Source organism: Gopherus evgoodei, chromosome 1 (assembly GCF_007399415.2).
Source record: "Gopherus evgoodei ecotype Sinaloan lineage chromosome 1, rGopEvg1_v1.p, whole genome shotgun sequence".
NCBI lineage: Eukaryota > Metazoa > Chordata > Testudines > Testudinidae > Gopherus > Gopherus evgoodei.
The window spans coordinates 118,385,246-118,410,744 of NC_044322.1; the positions used below are offsets into that span (position 1 = coordinate 118,385,246).

Genomic DNA, 25,499 nt, shown 5'->3' on the forward strand with positions numbered 1-25,499 from the left:
CAGTATAGTATATTATTGATCATGTCACTAGTTCATTAAAGGCTGACTCTTTGTTCTAATTGAACCAATGGTTTAAATTTCATTAGGGAATGCATGTAACTCTCAGAAATGTAGAACTGTCATTTCTAAGAGCTTCTATTAGCAACAGGGTTTTGAAATTATTATTTTTATTTAGGTAAAAATGAAACTGATACAAGTAAATTGGCCAGCAAAGAATATGGACGTAATCGATGAAATGGAAAGCAAAACAAACACGAAATGGTAGCACTGTTATGCTACATAGGAATTTAACAAGCGAACTACACAGTGCTATAATAATTAAATTGTCAGTATTAAAATTATTTCTAAAAATATCTTGTGCTGTTTCCTGTACATTGTTTCTGGATGGCTAGTTTTTCTGTGGTTTAAAATACTATGGTAATGACACCATTGTTAAAGTTGTAGAACACTTTCCATTTTAATCTCAGTTTTTACGAACAGCATCTTATATCAGGGCTAGATTGATTCTCCACTGCATTATACCAGTTTTACCTGGGAGCTACTCAATTAAGTTACTCTGGCATAAAACTGGTGTAATGCAGTGGAGAATTAGACCATAAAACTTTAAGAAAAAAACCTTTTTTCAGCCTGGAATTTTGTATATTAAGTCATAGGTCCATTGAGAATTTTTGGAGAAACTTTGGGGGTAGTTGAATAAGCCATTTTTAAGTTGTGAATCTTTGAAATATTATTTGTTTTTCACATTTTTAAAAATAGTTCTAACTTTAACTGCTCATAATTCAAAAGTGTCATGGGCTAAACCTTCAAATAATACTTTTTACATATTTATTGTCACTTGTACATAGGTCTAGCTTTACTGTTTGGAATTCATAAATCTTTAGGTATTTAAGTTTTGGTTTTGTAGGTTTTTTTCCTGTGAACATTATAGGTTCTTTATGCTGCCATGCAGTGTTTAGGAACTTAACATGGAAACCCACAGATGTTGTAATTTCCATGATCTTGAAAGTAGGCATTGCAGTCTATGGTGCTTCCCTGTGGAGATTGTAAATTTTGACATGAGAAGGAGAAGAGGGCTCTGACACAGGAGAGGAAGTCTGGGTGCACTGAGAACTTTGAATAACTGGTGGAAAGAAGGCTCTGACCTCAAAAAGGGTGTCTAGATGATGTTCAGTAAAGGTACAATAGGAGTCCCTATGGACTTTATATGCTCCAATTTGAGATGTGAAATTAGGTATGTATTTGCCACCCTAAGAAACTGTTCCATATTAATGTAAAAATGGATTACACTTATTTGGATTTGAGGTTGTAAAAGTTTTATATGTATAATATAGTGTACGACTATCAACTATTAGGAGAAGAAACCTGAATAGATAATGTAGCCAAATAATAGTGTCACGACTGGGCATGGATGGTCTGACCTAGTGGTGAGAGCAGGAATCAGACTGGGTCAGATACCAGGAGGTCAAGAGTCCAAGACAGGCTAGAGGGCAAAACCAAGACTCAGGTGTCAGGTAGGGTCAGGTTACTAGGATATGAATAGGAGCAGGTAGGCTACTGTTCAAGACTCATGGTTCCTGATAAATACACTTTCCAGATAAAACACTGGGCTAAAATACAAATAAGATTACAATATTAGATCTGCTAAGAACTGTTTTAGAACATATGTAGTTTTTTAAAAATTAAAATATCTTGAAATCAAAGAAATACTAACCTAAATCTCTAGAATCAATAAACCAAGATTGAAAGGTCTGGCAACTCAGAGTTAAGCTTCCACATTTTGACTAAATGCAGCCAACCATAGCCAGGTCATTCTACATTCACTTGAGTGTGTTCTCTCACTGTGCAGGTAGATCAGGCGGAGATAGGAAATGTTTTGTGTCTCCTTTCCCAAAGTTCCTTTACAGCAGGAGATGGTCCCCTAAGGATGGACTGATACAAAGGCCAGAACCAGGATGCAAGAGAGATTTGCAATTTCTACTTCCATGTGTATCTTATACTTACTCCAAAATATCAGATGGTGGTCTGGTAGCAAAAGACTGATGTCTATTTTGGAGCTCCCATTTGTGCTCTCTGGCAATTTTATGGCCTCTAAGAGGTGAAGTAGTGCTGGTGATAACTAACAATATTTGGTATTAGCATGAAGTATCTCAGTAAGGAGGGATGCTTTAGTTTGTAGAAAGAGTCCTGTTCCTTTGGAGTGAATACCATTTGATCATCTAAGAACTTGTGATCTGATGAGGAGGGAGAGTGTGTTGATAGATGTTATCAGATGCTTCTCAAGTTGGAATTAGAGAATAGTCCTTTCAATTTGAGTTGTTCAACCTACTGAGTGGGCTGGTTCTGGAATGGTTCATCCCAGAAGACAACAAGAAACTCCTGAGGTAGTGAAGCTGCAATGCTTAAAACCTCAGGTTTTTCAGGTGGATATCTTCTCCATTGCCTGAGACCCTGTTACTATTTGGATGATTTAGGCCTTCTTGTGAGTTGTATGTATCTATTTCTAATGATAGAACTTGGGGAAAAATTGTTCCTTCTGATGTCAAGACAAGCAAAAGACAGTCCATGAGTGCTCCTGTCAGTATTGTGAAGGGTTGTTTTTTTTTTTAAGGAAAGCTTGGTGTTGCAAAGGGTTTTTTTTCAAATTCCTGAGAATTCAGGCATCTATCCTTAATTGTTTCCAGTTAGGGCACATGCTTCAATTGTACAGTCCCAAAGAGAAGTTTCAGTAGATCTATGCATTGTATAATGTCCACTGTACATTGTCCAATGCCCATAGATGTTTTTGTAAATCTTTTTATTTTTAATCATCAAGTTAATTTTTCATAGTCATAGTACCACCTAGAAGAATCAGTGAACTAACCACCCTCTAATCCAAGTCTAAATTCCTGATTTTCCTTAAAGACTGGGTTGTCCAGAAGAGGTTGCTAGCCTTTATTCTGAAGAGTTTCCATGTAATTCCAGGAGATGGTCCTTCTTAGTTTTGATCCTGTTTTCCTTCTTAGAAGGAGAAGTTTGGCATTCTCTAGATGTCTGAGCTGCAAAGTACCTGAGAACTCCATAGTTTAGACATTACACAGGAAACATGTATATTGGGAGATGGGGAATGGTAACGGGTGGGTGGGGGAACTGGAGAAGGGAAGAAAGCCATGTAAAGCCGCTATAGCCATGGTAATGAGGGTGTGCTAACTAGAGGAGGGATAGCTCCATGATTTGAGCATTGGCCTGCTAAACCTTGGGTTGTGAGTTCAATCTTTGAGGGGACAATTTGGGGATTGGTCCTGCTTTGAGCAGGAGGTTGGACTAGATGATCTTCTGAGGTCTCTTCCACCCTTAATAATCTATGATATTACATAATAGGTAAATTTTCCTTTCTTAGTATGTGCTTTGGCAGAGCTGAAATAAATCTATATGTGTTTATAAAGCAAATTAAAATACCTAGGATAATAAAGAGACAAAGTGGGTGAGGTAGTATTTTTTTTGATTGGACCAGCTTCTGTTGGTGAGAGAAGTTTTCAAAGTTGATGACGTAAAAGATACCCCACCCACCTTTTCTCTCTAATATCTTGGGACTGACAGGGATACAGTAACACTGCATAGGTTAATATAAGCATTATATAAATGCAACTTTCATTCATTCATATATAGATGTAAGTACTGCAGACGTTTGGACTGCAACTCATGTGCCAATTAATGTCTTTTACATATGAATTCAGAATGCATACAGCATTTTAAAAATAACCACGTACTGTCTATGAAAACCATTTAAACTCATCCTTTTAGAGTCTGACTTAAGTGTAGAATGTAGAATAAACTGATTTTAAAGTTTTGAGGATAGTGTGCTGTTTGGTTGTCTAGTTTTGCCTAACTGCCTAGCATTTTAGCCGATTCTCAAAAGCTGCATCAATATATTTTTGAGATGCATATGGGAAAAGTCTTGAAATGTTTAAGAACTTGTGCTACATGGCTCAGATATCAGGGAGATGAACATAGTATAAATGCCTAGATAGGTATATGTACATTTAAAAAAAAAATTACAAAGTGAGGAGCTTCGTCATTGCCCTAAACAACAGAGGCTAATGGGAACATGATGATGATGATGATGAAAGTTTTATTTTTTTTAAAGAGGAAACTCTTAGACTCATTTTCCATTAACTAAAGTGTTTGCAATAAATAAAATTATAGCAGTTGGCCTATTCTCTTTGAAACAAAATAAATAAATACATTTGGTGACATACGTTCATGGAAATATAATTCTTGTAATGTTCTTGAAAATCAGGAGCAGTCTTACAAATACTAGAGATTTTGCCATCTGCCATTAACAAAGGAACATAACTTTCAACTTGCAGCTGTTTCTAAGGTACTGTTTATAAATGGCATATTAGTCATCATGATGCTGATTTGTCATTTGCATAGTCATTATATATTGTTGCAAGTTATGAATTCCATTGCTAAGTCAATATCTAATTCAGGATGTGTAGATGGGCGTTAAAAGACCTAGAAACCATATGTTTTTATTGATTTTTTTTTTGCATCAAATAAGGGGAGGGAAAAAAGACCCTCAGCTTTAGCAATGAATGTCACATGGGTGATTTTTTTTAATCTATGGGTGCTAGAGTGAATACTCAAGGTGCTCATTTAATTTCTAGAAACTGGTTAGGGACCAGACATATAATAGACTTAAAAGAGATGTCTGCCTGAACATCTGTCTACAGACTAGGTGCCACATATAAAGCTTTTCAAGGCCAGAGTTTCTAAATGGGAAGAAAGGTACCTCAAGGTGTAAATGTAAGGAGATCTCTACTACAAGTTAATTTAGCAACCCTTATCAGGGACCTCAGAGAATCTACTTTATATTACATGCAACAAACTACATTCAAGGTTGTGAAGACAAACTCTCAAAAATTAGGAGCTGCCAGAATGAAGGTTACCTGTGCAATCTTAATTTGGTCCCCTGCTGTGTCTGCATTACAATACAGACTGACCGTGGGGTTCTGCTGTGCATTCTGGGACATCCTTGGCCTGGACCTTGCTACCATCTGAGCCAAGTCCTTAGAGAGCAGAGTGCTTCCTCAGTTGTGCATGCGAGCTGTGTTCGCCCTGCTGCCCAAAAGTGGGACCTCTATGATCTGAAGAATTGGCACCAGTGTCACTTCTCAACATGCACTATAAAGTCATAGCGAAGGTCGTCTTTCTGTGGCTGAAGTCTGTGCTGGCAGATGTGATTTACCTTGACCTGACTTATGCCATCCCAGGGTGGACAATTTCTGTCTGATCTGGGACCTTCTCCATTTCACATGTAGGAATGGTCTCCTGTCCCTCTTCCAGGAGAAACCTTTGATCCACACTGTCAAATGCTATCTCATGGGCACTCTGTGAGCATTCAGCTTTGGTCCCTGCCTTGTGGTTTTCTCCAGGAGCTGTATGCCACTGCAGAGTGTCTGGTGAAGCTCAACTGGTTCTTGACCAAACCTACTACCTTTGGTCAAGGGGTGCATCATGGCTGCCCACCCTCCAGACAGCTGTATGCCCTCACCATTGAGCCCTTCCTCCGTAAGAGAGTGATGGAGCTGGTACTTCAAGCGCTGGACTTATAGGTAGTTCCATCTACATATATCAGTGATGTGCTTCTCATGGCCCAGGACCTGGGAGACCTAGTATGAGTGGAAGCTTGCCAAGCCATCTGTTTGGCAACCTCCTCCACTCGAGTCAGCTGGGTCAACAGTTCAGGCCTGATGTTCGGGAATGGATGGCAGTTGTGCTCCCTTTCACCTGTGCTCTGCTTGCTGCTCTATATTGATGGGTATCTTTCTGTCTCACCAATTGCTCCCTGCTGAAGAACTAGTTCGGTCTGGAGGCCAGGGTGTCTGACTGGTTGCAGAAGTTGACAGGACCTCTCTGGTGTCTTTTCCATCTGGGGATGGTGCTGGTGATCAACCAGATAGTTCTGTCCATTATCTGGCACCAGTTCAACCCCTTGAGCCTGCCCACAAGGACCCTGGCCAGTCTCCAGAAGATGATACTGAAGCTTTTCTGGACAGGAGTGCACTAGGTCACTGAGCCTCCCCCTGGGACAGCACAGATGGGGCCTCATCTGTAGCCGCAGCCAGATATACGCTTTCTACCTTCAGGCTCTACAGAGACTCCTTTATGATGCTGATAATCTGGCTTGGAGTGTGCTGGTGCATACTTTCCTCCACTGCCTCCAAGAGCTCTGATACAACTGGCAACTCTTTTATCTCTGTTGAAAATGTCTTCCCCCAAACCTCTCTGAGCTGCTGGTCTTCTGTCAGTACCTCCTCAGGACCAGGAAGCTACTCTCAGCAAGTATGTCTGCAGTGGTTACTCGGGAAGTTCTCCTAGCAGAACCCCTGCTATGCATCCCACACCTTTGTATGCAGAAGGTAGAGTCCCCCTTTGTGTGCTGGACCATTCCTGGGTGGTGCCACCAGAAATAGAGACCTCCTGGACTACAGTCAAAAGGACTGGGTGGATCCTGTGGCACTTGGCCAGCGGGTGGGGTTGTCCTCTCTGTGCATCCCCCATCGTGTGCACCAGGAGGTGAGGAAAGCCTTGACCCCTGCTTCTCTTGCTTTTCTTGAGAGGCTCCTGCAGAAGGGCACTCCTCGCCCACCCCGATCCTGCAGCGCTTGTCACTGGGCCCTTGTTCCACGAATCTCCCTTGCTGCCCCCAACACACTTCCTCACTCTGCTGAATGGCATCCAGTTTATCCATCTCTGAACAGCATCCTGAGAACATCTGTACACTCTCATGCCACATACCATCCACTTCTTTGCCCTTGTGTGCCTCCCTGACTCCAAGTGACAGGACTTGGTGCCATCGGTGGAGATCAGGGAGCCCCATTGGGTTAGCCTGTATTCAACCTTGGTCTTTCTAGCTGCCAGGGGTATTTGCTGGGTGAGTCCTCCAGTGAGTATGGGTGTGTATCTGTCATGGTTCCCAGACTACCCTGAAATTTGTCCCTTCTGCAGCAAAAGGGAGACCCTGGTGAACATCTACGTAGAGTGTTCCAGGCTGCAGCCCCTCTACCAGCTCCTCCAGAACCTTGTTTCCCTGCACCATCTCATTTACACACACCCCACCTGTGCCTCACAAAGTCATGAGATCTCCTTGTCAATGTCCTCCTGACGCTGGCCAAGATGGCCTCCCACCATACCAAGAGGAGGAAACTGGACAAGGGGGTGCTCTGCAACTGTGGGACTTATTTCCAGTCCCTCATTAAATCATGCCTCTGAGATGAGTTGTTCTGGGTGCCTCCTGAGACACTCTTTTAGTGCGCTAGGTGTTGGGGGTTCTCAGGTTGGTGTCCTCTTCTGTTTCCCTGTTTTTTAACTTTTGAACCTTGCTCGTGTCCCTGTTTTTTTCATTTGTTGTCCCAAGAATTCATTAGTGGCCAGGGCTCAGTGGCTCCCTCCCTCCAACTTGGTTGAAGAGGTGGACCTTCAGTTCTGGGCAGACCTAGACCTGCCTATCCCAGTACCATCAATAGGCGCACACCTTTAAACATCTGCAACAAATAACATACAGATCATACATCGAAATATCTGTCTTCTGTACACAACCTTGATTCATCTCCAGAGCAGGCTGGGAAGTATAGTATGTGATCATGTAATTAAATACTGTACCACAGGTGCCAGCTTCCTCCTTTCCCTGGGAGTGCTCAATCCCCACTCAGCCCCAGGCCCAGCCTCCACTCCATCCCTTTCCCCCAAGCTCCCCCCTTGCCTCTTCCCACCCCCGCTCTGCACCCCATCCTGCCCCCACACCACCTCTTCCTCCTGTTTAGAAGTCAATTATCTATTTATCACACTGGGTTATCTCAGATGGTATGGTATAATAAGTGTTGCCTTTAAAATGACATCTGCTTTGTCTCTCTGTATTGTGTGTGGTTTATGTTCTTTACTTTCTCCCATAATGGTTGCTAAAAGAAATCTCACCTGCACAAGGCAGGTTCCATTGAAATAGTAAGGCTTTCACCAATGTCTCCATATAATCTGAGGTTATGGCTACACTTGGAGATGTGCAGCGCTGGGAGTTACAGCTGTGTTCGTACAGTTGTGTAGGGAAAGCGCTGCAGTGTGGCCACATTTGCAGCATTTGCAGCGCTGTTGGGAGTGGTGCATTATGGGCAGCTATCCCAGCGTTCAAGTGGCTGCAACGTGCTTGTGCTTTTCAAAAGATGAGGGTGGGGTGGAGTGTGACAGGGAGCGCGGGGGAGACAGAGAGAGTGGATTTTTGGAGCTGACACTGTTCTCAGCTCCCTGCCTTGCAAGTTCTAAGGACTGGAAGATACACAGTGCCTACCTTCAATCATTTTAAAAGTTTTGACCTTTCCTCCACCTGTCTCTTCTTCACTAAATGCAAATTATGCAATCCTAAATAGTCTTTAGACCATATAAGCAGCTGCTCAACACTACCCTTCCCCTCTCTCCTCAAGCAAACAGCTGTGAACATTCCAAAGCAATTCCCCTGCCTCCGCTCGCTCGCTGGAGCAAAGAGCGGCTGTGTTTGTTTTTTAGCTAAGTAGCTACGGGGAGACCGGAGTTCAGCCATTCTTCTGGTTTGTTGTGGACAGGAATTCTGGGATACCTCCTAATACCCTGGAGGCCAATAACAGTGCTTTTGGTGGTTACACTTGATGACCAGCGCTGCATCACCAGCACTGGAATCGCTACACCCCAAGCAAACCAGGTGTACAGCCAGTGCTGCAACCAGGGAGTTGCAGTGCTGGCCATGCTTTGCAAGTGTGGACCCAAAGTGAGTTGCAGCGCTGTAACCCCATCACCAGCGCCACAACTCTCCAGTGTAGCCATGCCCTAAGGGACCAGTCTATGATTATCTCATTGGTACAAATGGGTCAAGTCCAGTTTTTTCAGAAGATGTATTATTTTAAGTACATTGGTTGCACATGCAAAGTGAAAAATTGACAGCATTGAATAAAAAAGTATTCTTTAAGCAAAAGAGAAAGTGTATCTTAAGCAGCAGCTTTTCCAGCTTTCTCTGCAGCTGTATCTTAATTTTGCTTTGAAGAGAAGCTTCCTTTGGATCAGAGCACTCATAAGTCTGCCTGCTCAGTGTTTGGCCTCTGAGTTGAGACTGCAGTCAGAGGTGTCAGCTGAGATAGTGGTGAACACCTGTTCATTAAGAATTAGGCTCAGATGTTCATCTCACACAGGTCAACAAATAGGCAGTGGATTTTAGTGTCCTTTGGTCACTACTAAGAAATTATTTTAAAATACTAACAGTGTCTACATATCTTGGGTGTTTTCAGTACACTCGTATCTTAAAATTAACAGCTTTGGGCATTTTAACAGTCTTCCCTGCCGCATGTTAAGTCAAGTCATTTGGGTAGATGATTTAAAGTCCATTTTGCTTAACTGGGCAGCTAGTGAGAAAGGCGAGCTTTATTTATGGCCAGGACACTTACATGACACTGATGTATTTTCCACTTTACAAAACTACATCACAAAAAAAGAGGAAAGCATTAGCTGGAAAAAGCAAAATATTAAGTCATCCTTTTAATCTAATAATTGTAAACACTTGTAAACCTGTTTAGGCATTTAGGTTTGTTTTGTGATGAGGATGAATAAGAGACTGAAGTTTGCAAATCTATATATGTTGTTTGGAGGTGATATGAACACAGTGTTCTTCGTGTCTTGGACCTCTGACATTAAAATAACATTTTAGAAATTTTTTGATGTTTGTCTTTCAATATTGGGGCCGTTAGTTTATTTCCAAAAGAACACAATTGTTTCATGCAGTGATACCATTTAATCCCCAGTGCTCCAGCCCCCAACCCCATCATTCGAATATTCATTTATTCATACTTTGAAGCTGTGATGTTGTCAAATCAGTTCGAAGGAGGAATTGTTTCAGCAGTAGTTTCATGACTTGACTGATTAGCAGAGATAAGAAGGAGCATAACTGGGAAAACCATTACAAGATGTAGTTTTAACTGCTCTTTGGGGAACTAGTTAATGAAAGAATCGCTACAGAAACACAGCCATGTAAAAAACGAGCATTCTCTTATAACACACTGAGGATATGTCATAAGTGGAAATATGTTCATAATTTCTATTTACTCTTACCTGTAATTACCATGTGTCTTAAGAGAACTTTCAATACTCTGTCAAAGTTGCTTCAATCTTTTCTTCATTGCATTTCAGGCAGAGAAACTCAGTACGGACTAGAGCTGGCCCCATGTGTGGAGTTTTTTTTGTTTTTTTTTTTTGTTTTGGCTTCCTTAAGAATTTAATTATCTGTTTTCTGTGTGAGAAAGCATTGGCATACCCAGAGACCTGAGCTTCCACTGACTGATTAGACTGGCATTAATCTGATTCATGTTCTTGTTATCTTCGCCATCTGTCTGTGAACCATGTTAATAGATTAACATTGGTTTATGTGTTGCTCTTTAATTTTTTTAAAATTCTCTTTTCTTTGACGCAGTGTCTATGAACCAGACAGAAATGTTCTGCGGAGAAAAGAATGGGAGAGGAGAAATCAGGAGGCACAACAGGAAGATGGTTCATTTAATACCAGTTACTCCCTCTTCAGTGAACCATATAAGGTAGATGTTTCCCAACTGTACTGTTTTTTATTTATTTATTTTTGGACAATAAAATGTAGGTTGTACAAGATGTTTGCTCAGCCTTCAGTAGTCTCCTACAAGTGTTGGCCTCGCAAAACTTGCATATAAACATTTATGGTTCATTGAGGATCAGATACTTTTACATTGGTTTCTTACAAGATTCAGTAGTAACTAAAATGATATAATCTAATACATTGGTAATATTGCATTGAATCTAAAAGGTTGCACTGAATCTAAGAGTGAGGGTGGTGGTGCTTTACTTCTAAAGTATTTTGGAAAAATAACTGTTCTAGAATGTGGTCAAGCTAACATAAGAACATCAGAATGGCTATACTGGGTCAGATGAATGGTTCATTTAGCCCAGTATTCTGTCCTCAACAGTGGCCAGTGCCAGATGCTTCAGAAGGAACGAACAAAACAGGGCAATTATCACATGATTCATACCCTGTCATTCAGTATCTGGCAGTCAGAGGCTTTGGGACACTGAGAGCATGAAGTTGCATCCCTGACCATCTTGGTTAATAGCCACTGATGGACCTATTCTCCATGTACTTATCTAATTCTTGTTTCAGCCCCAGTAAAATGAGTGGCCTTCACAACATCCCCTGCTATAGGATGACTATGCATTGTGTGAAGAAGCACTTCCTTAAGTTTGTTTTAAGTCTGCTGTTTATTAATTTTTTTAAAGTGATCTCTGGTTCTTGTGTTATGTGAAGTGGAAAATAACACTTCCTTATTCACTTTCTCCACACCATCCATGATTTCATAGAGTGCCATCATATCCCTCCTTAGTTGTCTCCTTGCTAAACTGAACAGCTCCAGTCTTTTTAATCTCTCCTCATCTGGAAGCTGTTCCATAACCCTACACATTTTTGTTGCCCTTCCAATTCCAATATATCTTTTTTGAGATATGGCAACCAGAACTACACACAATACTCAATCTGTGTGTGGGGGTATCATGGATTTATATAGTGGCTGTCATAAACAGCTAGTTAAGGGTTAATAGAACAGGAGTACTTCATGTCTTTTTTGCCTGTAAAGGGTTAACAAGTTCAGTGAGCCTGGCTGTCACCTGAATAGTGGACCAATCAGGAGACAGGATACTTTCAAATCTTGAGGGAGGGAAGTTTGTGTGTGTGCTGTTAGTGTTTGGTTGTTGTTCTCTCTGGGTTCTGAGAGTGACCAGACGTGCAATCAGGTTTCTCTCCAATCTCCCTGATACAGGTTCTTATAGATTCAAAATAGTAAGTACTGGGTGATAAGGCGAGTTAGGCTTATGTTTGTTTTCTTTATTTGCAAATGTGTGTTTGGCTGGAAGGAGTTCAAATTTGTATTTTGCTGAAAGGATTTTAATTTGTACTTGAATACTTAGGCTGGGAGGGTATTCCCAGTGTCTGTAGCTGAAAGACCCTGTAACATATTCCATCTTAAATTTACAAAGATAATTTTTACTCTTTGTTTTTTCTTTCTTTAATTAAAAGCTTTTCTTGTTTAAGAACCTGATTTTTTTTTTATTCTGGTGAGACCCCAGGGGACTGGGTCTGGATTCACCAGGGAATTAGTGGGGAGAAGGGAGGGAAGTGGGAGAGAGAGGTTAATTTCTCTCTGGGTTAGGATTACTTTCTCTCTCAGGGAGAGTCTGGGAGGGGGAGAGAGAAGGAGGGGGGAAGGTGAATTTTCCTCTCTGTTTTAAGATTCAAGGAGTTTGAATTACAGTGATCTTCCAGGATAACCCAGGGAGGGGAAGTCTGGGAGAGGCAACGGTAAGAGAAAGGGTTTACTTTCCTTGTGTTAAGATCCAGAGAGACTGGGTCGTGGGGGTCCCCAGCCAAGGTTTTAGGGGGGACCGGAGTGTATCAGGCAATGAATTCCTGGTTGGTGGCAGCTCTGCAGGTTCTAAGCTGGTAATTGAGCTTAGAGGAATTCATGCTGGTACCCCATCTTTTGGATGCTAAGGTTCAGAGTGGGGAATTATACCATGACAGTGGCATTATAATATTTTATGTCTCACCTATCCCTTTCCTAATGGTTCCTAATATCGTGTTAGCTTTTTTGACTGCTGCTGCACATTGAGCAGATGCTTTCAGAGAACCATCCACAATGACTCCAAGATTGCTGGATCTTATCATTTTGTATGTCTAATTGGGATTATGTTTTCCAATGTGCATTACTTTATACTTACCAACATTGAATTTCATCTGCCAATTTTGTTGCCCAGTCATATTTAGCTACACACTAAATATGTTTGTATCATGAGTCCAATCTAGGTTTCTGTTCTTTAGCATGACAGTATATACAGGATGCATTTCAAAGGTTTGCTGGACAATAAGAGGAGGGGAAAGAACCCCCTGGACAGTTATCTATCACTGAGGAAGCAGAAATGACAGTGCTTTTTTCATCTATGAAAGTTGGATCCTGGTCCCAGGGGCTGGGGCTGCTGAGAAGTTGCTTTAAGTGGGACACTTACTTAGACATAGGACTTGTCTTCACTACAGCACTAAACTATGTAACGGAAGTCAACATAACCTACATCGACTTACTTCAGTGTCTGTGCCCTAAAATCAGATTTTCAGAAAGACGCTACAGCAGTGATACTCAGACCTCTGTGGTTCAGGAACCAAATTAGCGATCAGCATTACCCAAAAGAGCTACAGTAGTGTGAATTCATTGTTTCATTTACTATTTTTAAAAACATATTATTCTCACAGCAAAATGACTGACCAAGTATTCTACAACTGGTTAATAACATAGTAAAAGCATTCTGAGTGGTTAATAACTTAGACTGGTTAATAATTAAATCACACAGTGTTTTACTATCACGTGCTGCAAAGAGCTGCAGCAGACACACTGAGGAGTCACTTGCAGCTCCCAAGCCACAGTCTGAGTATTACTGCCCTACAGGCTGTTTTTTACCCCATTATACCTCTCAAGAATGCTCTCAGGCACCCTCTGATGATGAGATGCTGCAGGAAGTCCAATCCCTTCTGGCCAAGAAAGAGGGAGAAGGTGTTTTATTCCAGATACTTCCTGGACAGAAGAGACTGCCTCATCAACAAAATCAGTAATTTTGCTAAAGAATCTTTAAGAAGAATGTGATCGGCTATATCCTCTGGGTCTTGCAGTTGTCTGAACATAGAGATACTTCCCAGGTATCAGAAGGCTCTTCGATCATTATATGTGGGATATGTTTTCACAAAATATTTGGCCTACTTACCCAAATTGGGAGTGCATGTGTTCCCCTACCTAATAACAGGCTACTCAAGGACTGCAACCCTTTTGAAGTTGTCATAAAAGCAGAATCTACCTCTAGAATTCCTGTTAAAATACCCAACATTCCAACTTGTCCCTAGCACACAAGTAGAATACCTGAGAGCCCAACCAGATACAGCTTAGCTTGAACCTTTCCTGCCTCAGGAGTGGATCCAAGACCTTACCACTCTGGCAGAGAGGAGAAGCAAGAGCCAGCAGATGACAGCTTAGACCATACTAATAATGTTGGATCTCATGGCTTCAGCTGTACTTGTAGTTCCCATGGCACGTTTGCATATGAGGTTTCTTCCGTGGCCCCCAAGAGCGGACTCTCACATTACATTCATATGAGAGAATACTTCTGGCCTGGTGACATCTAGAGACAACCTTCAATTAGTTATGAACATCCAAATTGCAGTGAGCACAAATGTGCCTGGCTTGTGACGGGGAGTCCATACAGAGGGGCCCAATGATTGGAGGAACAAAGATTGCAAAAAAATTTAATACATAGGGATATGGACTGTTCCTCAGGGTTTAAGGCCTGGTATTCCAAAAGGTGGCCCTAGTTTGAAGAGAATCAGGCCACCACATTTTACATCAACAAGTAGGGAAGCACTGTGTTATGCAGTGACCTGCCTCGTTAAAGGCCAGGAGGCCAGGGGCTGGCCAAGCCTGATTAATTAGCCAGGCCCTACAATACCTGACCTGGCTGTAGGACTTTAAAAAGGGAGGAAACCCAGCACTTAGGGACTGGCTGTGAAGGAGAGCTGTTGAGCTGGCTTGTGGCTGGAGAGCTGAGTCACCAGAGTGGAGCTAACTCCTGTGATAGGACATGGAACAAGGGGCCAGTCTCCAGGGAGGCAATCCTGGGGGCTATGTTCTGTAAGAGGAACCCAAGAGGGGCAAGATGCTCAACTGCTTAGATGGGTGAAAGACATTTTGGTAGTGTTTAGTTTTGGAGTTCTCCTGAGCCCAGGGTGAAGTCATGGGACCTGCTACTCTTCCAAAAAAAAAAAAAAAGAGGGCAGTTCTGTTTGATTTAGAAGGACTTTGCTATTTGACTCGGAGCAGATGGGTGAAGGGACTTTGAAGAGGTCAGTTGGGAGAAGCCAGCTCAGGGCTTGTCCAGTTACAGCTGGACTTGGATACCCCAGAAGAGGGGGTTGAACTTTTAAGTCACAAAAGACCCAGATAGAGGCTAACAACAGGAGAAAGTGACCAATGGGGAGCCCCATCAACCCCACACACAGTACAAGGAAACAAAAGCTGGTGAATAGCTTCTGTGCACATGGGGCTTGCGCTGGAGTGGGATCCTGTAACACTGTCTGAATTGGTAAAACCTGTTTATATGAAAGTGGCCCTGTCTCTCTAAACATTTCTTGACACCATACATGTAGCAGGGAAATAGAACATAATCATAGGCAGACTGGATCAGTCTGTGACAGATCCTCACAAATGGTCTCTGAATCAAGGAATGATGGATCAGCTCTTCCCTCCAGTGGGGAGTGCCAGAGGTGGATCTCTTCAGTAATCATTTGACCAAGACAGAGAAAAAGACTACACTAGTGAGGGATCTGTTGGAGAAGAAGAGATCGTGTGAAGAAGGAGCCTCCTCTGTACCTTTCTGCTAGTACCTCTGCTAGCTAAGATCTTGGCAAAGTGATAGTCGAGAGAGTGATCTTACAAACTCAATACTGGTCCAGACAAGTATAGCTATCAACTCTTTTGCAGATACCTGATTTCATGAGGCTGAGAATCTGGCCAGAGGGCACTCCCCTCTTTCCCAACCCAGGAACTCCCTCCTTGAGAAGATCGGCTCCTAACAGGAAAAAGATCTATAGTTACGCTCGCTCTGAACTGGTAACTCCAGTCTTCCTAGCTCCTCAAAAAACATGTAGCAGATGGACTTACAATTCCAGGTAGAAAAGGCTTGTGGCATGATATAAGCAGGATCACGATGACCTCTTTACTACCTATGCTTGACTAGCTTCTTACTGACTGAATCTAATTTAAATCCCAACTCAGTTAAGAAACTTCTGGCCTGTTGAGAACTAGTCAAGGCATTATCTCTGTAGACCTGTATCTTCAGATTTATGTGGGGCTTTCCATTTTTGAAACCTCATTAATAGCTCTCTTTATTATGGGCCGTTAGTGTGGTCCTGACAAAGCTACTAAAAACTTCCTTTAAAGGCACCAAATATCTGTGAGCTCAAATTCAGTGTGATAGTGACTGCTGCTTGTAGAGAGAGCGAGCCTCAGGGTCTCATGTCTATTGCATCTTGTTCTAAGTTTTACAGTGTGATGCCTCAGGCCATGGCTACACTGGCGCTTTACAGCGCTGCAACTTTCTCACTCAGGGGTGTGAAAAAAACACCGCCCTGAGCGCTGCAAGATACAGCGCTGTAAAGCGTCAGTGTAAACGGTGCGGCAGCGCTGGCAGCAGGGCTCCCAGCACTGCAAGCTAAACCCCATGAGAATGTAGAGTACGTGCAGCACTGGGAGAGCTCTCTCCCAGCTCTGGCGCTGCTACTACACTCATACTTCAAAGTGCTGCTACAGCAGCGCTCCCGCAGCAGCGCTTTGAAGTTTCGAGTGTAGCCATACCCTCAGACTCAACTGAGACTGCTCTTGGAGATGGTGACAAATTTCCACCATAGTCAGCCTCACAACTTGCCAGTGTTCTTTCCACCTATGTGTGCCCCACAATGCTGTTCTCCCTAGGCTCAAAAAGTTCTCGGCATTCTAACTGGAGTGGATTAAATCTTTAAAAATATCCTCCCAACTTTTTTTTTATTTTACTCCACTGGGCAATACTGTGACTAAGTGATCCATTTAAAAAATTGTAGTTTGATTGCATTTTGCATATCTGTCACCTGGCTGCTCTGAAAGCCAATGCAAAGCATGTTCAACTTTATTACTGCCTGTACTGCTTGCCCTGGGGAAGGGTCCCTTGCAAACAGACAAGGCAGCTACATGGCCCTCATTCCACACATCCCTAAGGCATTATTAAGTAAGTGAATTCAGCTTCTAGGAGGAAATCCTGTTTCAGTGATGTAGATACTGTTTCTGAGTGAGGGGAGTACCAATTCTCCTTTCCCCTAGCATGTTTGGTTTTTTTCAGTATTTGAGTAATTTAAGCCAATTATATTTAAATTTATAAAAAGCAAGCCAAAAAACCCCACCTTCCTCTCCATGGTTGGTATTGGCCTGATTACTGTTGCCTGTTGCAGATTTATTTACATTCTTTTTCTTTTTTACGTTCTTTTTATGTTCTTCCCTTGAGCTGCTTCTCTCTCCAGGAGCAAGAATCCTGAGGTTAAATCCTGGTCCCAGTGAAGTCAATGGGTGTTTTGCCATTAACTAGTGGAATCAGGATTTCACCACTGGTGAAGGAAAGGCAGAAAATTACTGACTTCTAATCCCGTTTCTGTGAAGGTAGCCTGACAGGATTCTCATTCACTCACCTGCTTCGGTGCAGAGTTTGGAAGAATCTATGAGGCGGTGATGTTAATGTTTATACCTTTGTTTACAATTAACTTCTTGAGACAATAGTTTTCAATTATTTTTATTGATTGTCTTATGTCTTTGGGGAGCTTTTGCCTCCTGCTCAAAGACTGTGGCTAGGCTCAGATGATAGCACATTCCACCCTTGGGAAGACGGAAAAGGCAACTTGCTTGTATTCCATCTTGCTACCACTGCCAAAAAATGTTAAGAACTTGGAAAATTCTTCCTATTTTTTTGCAAAAGAGCTAAGACCCAGGAGTGAGAATTCTGTCAGAAATGATATTTTCAGAGAAGTAGAATCATGAGTCAGTAATATTTTTCCCCTGTCTGATTAGCTAACTTTCTTTCCTTAAGAAACCTTGTTGATATTAGGTTCAGCTCAGAATATGCAGTAGGCTGACTGGTGAATTCAGTACTTTCTTAAGCTATTGTATTGCCTCCCTTTTCTTCTATGTGTAGATTTCTGTAAAGAACGCATACTGGAGGAAATCAGGAATGTAGTATTTTCATTCATGGCTGAAGCCTGACCCATGTCTTGAAAGGGAAGCTTGCTGTGGACTACAAGGATTTAGTGCCAGGTGGGCCAGGGGACAGTCCAGAGTAGTAATGTATGTGCAAATGGTCAGGCAGCCAGCAGATCAGTCCATGTCAGAGGCCGTCTGGGACCATGGTCAGAGTTCTTGCAGGGGTCAGTAGCTGGAAGACTCAATCCAAGAAGCTGTGAGGTCGGATGAGGCAACAAGGTAGGGTAAGATGAAGCAGCAAGGCAAGGCAGTCTGAGGAGCAACCAGCAGGCGCTAGTCTGGGGCTCAGACAGCTTCCTTTTCCTGTTTAGGCCTTTATATAGTCCAGTTAGTGAATGAAAGTGCTGCCTGTCCATCTAATCAGGGGCCTGGGTGCCGTGGGCTTGTAGGCCTTCAGTACTAAGGCTGTTGGTCAGAGGCAGCACATCAGTGCATTGCTGTGGTGCAGTAGCTAATGCTGCTGTCTGAGCACCTTGTAGGCCTCAATTCAATACTTGGCTCTCAACAAAGGAAATATCTTTATTATGACCAGATTTAATCCAAATCATTCTGCATAGCCACAATAATAAATTTTCTAGTTTTCAGGTAATATATTTTAACTACAGTGTGATACCAGCGATAGATTTCTTTTTTATATACTCTGAGGCCCTTTATAGCTTTTCCAGTTCAGGGTAGATTTAAGATGTTGACAAGTGTCTTCAGAGACAATAAGGATTTTTGATCTCATTCCTCAACTGTGTTACTGTATAAGGCGGTGCTGCTTCAGTAAGGAGTGAAGCATGAATGGAATTATTTTCTTTTACTTTAATTGTTACAGAATGTTTGTTTGATTTTTTGTTGTTGTTTTGCAGACTAACAAGGGGGATGAGCTCTCAAATCGTATCCAGAATACATTAGGCAACTATGATGAAATGAAGGACTTATTGACGGATCGATCCAACCAGAGTCATCTTGTTGGAGTTCCAAAACCTGGGATTCAGCAGGCACCTGTGAACAAAACTGATGAACATTTTATTGTAGATTCAAGACCACAGCCTCAGCCTTCCATCTGCAGCACTTCATCATCCATACCAGCAGCTCTATCTGGTCAGCAAAGCAAGAGTCCCACAATGGGTTGGCAGAAAGCTGGGCACAATGCTTCTGATGACCAGCAGACGGCAAGCAAGCATGGGCACAGATTGCTTGAATCACACAACAGTGACTTCAAAATGGCTAACCAAAAAACCAGTCTGGAAAAGCTTAAACACTTTGCATCGAGTCCCACATCGTCATCTGTCAGTGCTGCAAAACAAGGTACTTTAAGATCCGTGCTTGGAGACAGTGTCAGCAAAGCACAACAGCAGTCCAAATTAAATTGCAGTGTAGAAGCAGGATCTCAGGCTCAAGAAAGGCCAGCAAAACACAGCACTGGGCACTGTGTTCAGAACTTCCCTCCTTCACTTGCTTCAAAGCCTAATATAATTCAACAGAAACCAACGGCTTATGTAAGACCAATGGATGGTCAAGATCAGGCTCCTGATGAGTCTCCAAAGCTGAAGTTATCAGCAGAAGCTAACAAGCACTGTACATCATATAGGGGAGTACCTTCTAATAAGCCTGACCCAGCTATGGCCAAGACCAAGATGGCAAAATTTAACGTTCCCAGGCAAGAAGAGGTAAGCATTTTGAAATATTTCATGACATTGCAAAGTTTAAATACCAGTTTATTTGGCAAAGTGCACCTATTTTAAAACATTTTTATATATTTGTTTAAAGCCTTTTGTTTTAAATTGGAATGTCATACACTGCAAATAGTAACCCAATAGTTACATCAAAAAGGTATCTGAGATAAAGGCTTAGTTGTCTTCAGATTTGAAACACATTTTACAGGTGCAAATGTTCAGTTAACATAAATTATGGCATATTAATCACTAGAAATTTCTCTGGCTATCTAAGCCTAGGTTCTGGAGGAAACCATAGTGATATAAAATTTAATTTACTTGTTCAAGAATCCTGCATATTACTTCTAGATTTTGCCATATTTTAATTGATTTCTCCCTTCAGCATTCATTGAACTATGCCAAATGGTCAGGAATAGTTCCACAGGCCTTCACACTGTCAAAACAGCTATACCATGTAAATAGCTTATATAATCAATGTTGTTATTACAACACAGATAAGTGATTAATAATGGTATTGGCTATTCATATTTTTAGCTTTCATAGAAATTGTCTCAGTTTCAAAATGATTTATAAAGAGATTAAGACAAAAATACACATGACATATTTCCTCAAGAGTCATCTTCTTATTAAAAAAAACAATTAACATGCAAATTTGACCATTTGCAACAAAAAGCTTACAGGCAACATTTCTGTTATCTGCTCTGTGTGATTTATCCTTTGTTTTGGGGCAATTTCAAATTTCATCATTGTCCATCAGAACACTGCTTTCTGCCATTTCATTCATTTATTTATTTATTTGTTTGTTTGTTTATTTTGGTGTGTTTAAAAAAATAAAATTAAAAAAAAGTGGCAGACCATATGTGAGTTGTTGTGTTTAAGTTTGCCAAGTAAAGTCAGAGGCCTCTTTTACTAGTTTCACATGCTCAGATGGTGTAAATTGAAACTCAATGGAGCTATGCCAATTTACACCACTTATAGATCTGGTGTATTTTCTCTGTTTGGCCTGAAGGGCTGGGAATACATTAGAGCAGAGATAGTGACCTTGTTACTCTTATTTAAAGGTAGGATGTTTATTTAGCTGTTCTAATGTTTCTGTCTCTCATGTTGGAAAATGAATGCTTTTATGGTCTCCCTTCGTTTGCTGCCTTTTCACTGGGATTCTGAAAGGCCTATTCTTCAAAAATTGGGTGGCCTACTGTATGCCACTTTAATTTTTAGGAAACCAAATCTCTATGAAAGCAATTGCATTGTCTCAGTCAGTTCTCTCAGGCATTCCAAACCACATGATCATTTTCTCTAAGTAAATTATCCACCAATTCAAAGCAAAAGTGAAGTGATTTGTTGGCCTTGAAAAGCGATAGATTTAGATTCAAGTCAAATTTTCAAGAGCCCCTGGAATGGGTTGACCACACAAAATACCTTTGCACTCACAAACTCTCCTGTTTATGCATAGAAATTCAGGTAATGGTATGTTCTGCTGCCCAGTTAGTCATATCATTCCCTGATTTTCTGGTGCAAACACATGCTTGGATACCCAAATGTCCAAGGAATAGCAGAAGCATATGCGCTGTCTTGCTCTTTCAGATTTTCTCCTTAAGATTGATTTGCAGAGGTGCCAGTAAAGAGTCACTTGCTTGTTTCAAATTGCAGTTTTGGCTTCAGGATTTTTCACCTGTATTCTAATTTTGACCTGCCTAGTATCCAGTGAAGCTACAGCTAATTATATATTGTCCATCCTTTCCTCATTCTGTTCAGAGAACAGATACTAAATTATGCAGTCTGTGATCCAGTAGGCATTATGGAAACTTACTGGGATGATTCTAGTAATTAACTGTCCAATTTATAGAATTACAGAATTAGTGGGTGAGTGGGACAAGATGTAATATACTTGAAATTTAGTAATTTGATACCATGTCACATGAAATTTTAGTTGAAATCAAATTAGCTGGTTAGAGGGACTGGTGGTCTGAAAAATGAAGAAACACTCGTAAAAATTGAAAAATTCTGATATATTGAGTTGGAGGAAAATGTCTAGTGGGATATCACAGAGATCTGTGTTAGGGTTTTGAGATTGACTCAAAATGTTGAAAAGATGGTATGGCCATTTCATGTGACCCAAAGCTACGGGTCTGTGGGTTTAAATATTATTCACATGCATTTTGCTTTATCTTATACTAGAATTTTCTATCACAAACAGTGCAGAGAAATTCTCTGCACCTGGGTGTCACTGCGGGGAGACGTATTCACCAAAGCTGATAGGCTATTCAACCAAAAATAGCTCCGAGTCCTGGGGCCCTGGTCTGTTGTATCTTGCCTCATGCATCCTCCATGCACAGCGCTTATCAGTTCTAAATTGCAATCCCTTCTCTTTTTCTGTTTCAATATTTCAAGCTCTTGAAATTTTATCAAACGTCTCAAGATATTGGGGGGGTTTAGGCATCTCAATGAATTTTTTATTTCTGCTTTCAATATTGCAAAGTTTTGCCCTCTACCAAAAATGGCACCATCTCCCATTACTGTCAATAGGACTGAAGTCAGAGGTGCCCTTGGCATGGTAGCCATCATATCCTTTTACCCTTTGCCAGAGGAAAATGATGCTCCAATTTTCTCCAATGGGGCTTAAGTCAGGCTGTTCTCAGGAGATGGTAATCTCTTAGTCACTATGTGAGGGCCTGGCAGGGGCCAGAAATGAGGCTGTGAGGGAAATTGGGAAGAGGAAACTATGAGGGGACAGGGAAATATGGGCAGCAGAAAGCACACTGAGGGCATGCAGAGGTACATGGAGAGCAGAACAGAGGCAAAGGATTGGCCCAGGGAAGTATGGTAAGCAACAGGCAGACTGAGGCTTTGTCTAGGCTAGAATAAAAGGTATGATGTTGTAGTGTGTTAGATAATGCATCTTACCAGCATGTTTTAAGAGACTAGTGCAGAAAAAGCAGTGTATTCTTTAACGTGCTAAGCTGATCTAGTTTTAAAGCCTAGGGAATTTAAGTTGATCAGTTTAGCACATGTTAAAGAATATACACAGCTTTGTTTACACTAGATTCTTAAAACTTGTTAGTTCAAACATGTTAGGTAATCCATTCTAACACACTTTTTACTCTAGCCTACATAACGCCTAAGAGGGAGTGTGTAGGGGAATTGGGGTCAGGAGGAAATTGAGAGGGCACAGGGAAATGTGGCAGGTAGGAAGAGTGTGAAAGGCAGAAGACTGTGAGGAAAAGGAAGGGAAATATGGGAGCCAAGTGAATGTAGGAGGGTAGGTGGGAGACTGGGGGACCATGAACTGGGCAGCTCTCTAGCCTGTCCAGTTATGGTGGGAAATAGAAAGGGAATGGTAGTTCCCTGCATCGCAGGGGGTAAAATTGAATAGAGTCCATCTTCTCATAGAGAACAGGGAGGACAACATTTTTCTGTGGACCTTTGAAGTTTTATTTTGAATTTGAGGTGATTGTTCACAAGTTGGGTATGGACATCCTCTAAAGGTGAAAAAATCAGAAAAGATGAAAAACAATGTGATTTATTAATTTTTTAAAAAATCTCATTGTCACGTTGCACTCTATATGATTTTATGAAAGTATGCCAATGAGTATGAATATAATGTAACTGGAATATGCTTCATGCAAAAGGTCTCTTGTAAGGTATCATTACAAAGCTTATAATCTACTGAGTGTGGTCATCCTATTTGTATAAATGTATCATTCTTGTATTGGAAACTAGAAATATGAAATATAATTCTGAGGGCCTACTGTAATTATGCGAAGTGTGGGCCATTAATGGGTGGTTTGGAATCTTGATGGCTCCCGTTAACCAGGATAATTATCTGTAGATGGCTCTGTTTTACTTGTCTGTCCTCCTGTATACATGTGTGATGGCAAGTGGGTGATGAAATCTTACAGTGACATGTGATCATGTCACCTGAACTGGAATCCATCTTTAACCTTGTGCTTTTCCATTGAGAAGTTGGGGGTGGGAACCCAGAGGGACAAAGGATTCCTGCCTTATGCAGAAGATATATAAGTGGGTGGAAACAGAGATGCCAGCTTCTCCTGGCGCCAGTGGGTGCTTGATCCCCCTCGCCCTGACTCCACCCTGGCCCCGCCCACCCCCATTCCAGCACCTTCCCCAAAGTCCCCGCCCCAACTCTGCCCCCTCCCTGCCCCATTGGACTCCTTCCTCAAATCCCTGCCCTGGCCCTGCCTCTTCCCTGCCTCCTCCCCTGAGCGCACTGCGTTCCCACTCCTCCCCCTTCCCTTCCACAGCTTGTTATACCACAAAACAGCTGTTTTTGAGGTGGCAAGCACTGCGAGGAGAAGCAGGGATACAGCACGTTCAGGGAGGAGGCAGATGTGAGGTGAGCTAGGGTGGGGGGGCAGGGCGGGGCAGGGAGCTTGGCTGCCAGTGGGTGCTGAGCACCCACCAATTTTTCCCTGTAGGTGCTCCAGCCCCGGAGCACCCATGGAGTTGGCGCCTATGTGTGGAACAGAGAAAAAGGGGCAGCCATCATGAGAAATCCCCTAGCTACCACCTGAGCTGGAACAAGTGCTGTACTAAGGGAAAGGACTGTGCCCAGACTAGGAAGGCATCCAGTCTGGAAGAAACTTATTGAAACATTGCTGAGGGTGAGATTTTATCTGTATTCAATTTTATTACTGTATTAGACTTAGATTTGCGTGTTTATTTTATTTTACTTGGTAATTCATTTTGTTCTGTCTGTCACTACTTGGAACTACTTTAATCCTACTTACTATATTTAATAACATCACTTTTTACTTATTAATTAACCCAGAGTATGTATTAATACCTGGGGGAGCAAACAACTGTGCATATCTCTCTATCAGTGTTATAGAGGGCGAACAATTTATGAGTTTACCCTGTATAAGCTTTATACAGGGTAAAAAGGATTTATTTGGGATTTAGACCCCATTGGGAGTTGGGCATCTGAATGTTAAAGACAGGAGCACTTCTGTCAGTTGCTTTCAGTTAAGTCTGCAGCTTTAGGGCATGTGGTTCAGACTCTGGGTCTGTGTTGGAGCAGACTGGCGTATCTGGCTCAACAAGACAGGGTGCTGGATTCCAAGGTTGACAGGGAAAGTAGGGGCAGAAGTAGTCTTGGCACATCGGTTGGCAGTTCCCAAGGGGGTTTCTGTGATCGAACCTATTACACTCATGATCTGTAAACAATCTCCTCAGTTTTTGAGGTCTGAGTCATGATTTTTGAATGCTCGAGTTTGGCAATACTGCTGTGTCCCAAATCTAACAACTGTGCTCTTGCTTGCACATTTACCAGTTTAAAGGACCCATCAGCTAGAAAAATAAACAGATGATAAAACCGTCAAAGTTAGGATCAAATTAAAAAATACAAAATAGGAAGTGGTGTTATATGAAGTGTGTCTCTTCTGTTGTACAGTCTCTTCTTTGTTATATACCTGGAGATTTTCACTTGAACAGGCCACAAAGTTGGCTGTAGTACAATTATCATTAACTGGAAATAAAAGCACATGAATAAAAATTATAGACCATTACTTTTCAATATATGAAAAAGATTGATTTTTAATGTAGTCCAATACTTCATTTAATATTTTTAATCAGATATGGAAAGCCTTCAATATCTTGACACAAAGTGAAGATTATAACATTTTAAAAAATTGTTTTAATGAGCATACCTTGGGTAGACTGCATGCATAAAGGTATCAGTTTCCCATTCAGGATATTAGTCTTTAGGAATCAGGTTCATCAGTGTTAATCGGAAGCCGTATCCGACCTCTTGGTCTTTTAAAAAATTATGATATTGCTCAGCATAAATGATAGTCTCTCATCCCCAGTACTTCTGTTTCACATTTTGAATTTTACTGTAAATTATTTGTGAATTATATTACTGTAGATAAAAACCTAATGTACTGAGCAGAAGTACAGAGAAATGTGATACCATATTATAGAGGAAAAAAGGCAA

General features: G+C 41.6%; 1 protein-coding gene across 1 annotated transcript in view; it reads left to right on the forward strand.

Annotated features, from left to right (window-relative positions):
* Nucleotides 1–25,499, forward strand: part of AFF3 (AF4/FMR2 family member 3) — a 525,087-nt gene that overhangs the window by 73,594 nt on the left and 425,994 nt on the right. The window contains exons 2-3 of the mRNA XM_030570361.1: nucleotides 10,466–10,586; nucleotides 18,737–19,540. Coding sequence (XP_030426221.1) covers nucleotides 10,466–10,586; nucleotides 18,737–19,540 — 925 coding nt within the window. The remainder of the gene's footprint in view (nucleotides 1–10,465; nucleotides 10,587–18,736; nucleotides 19,541–25,499) is intronic.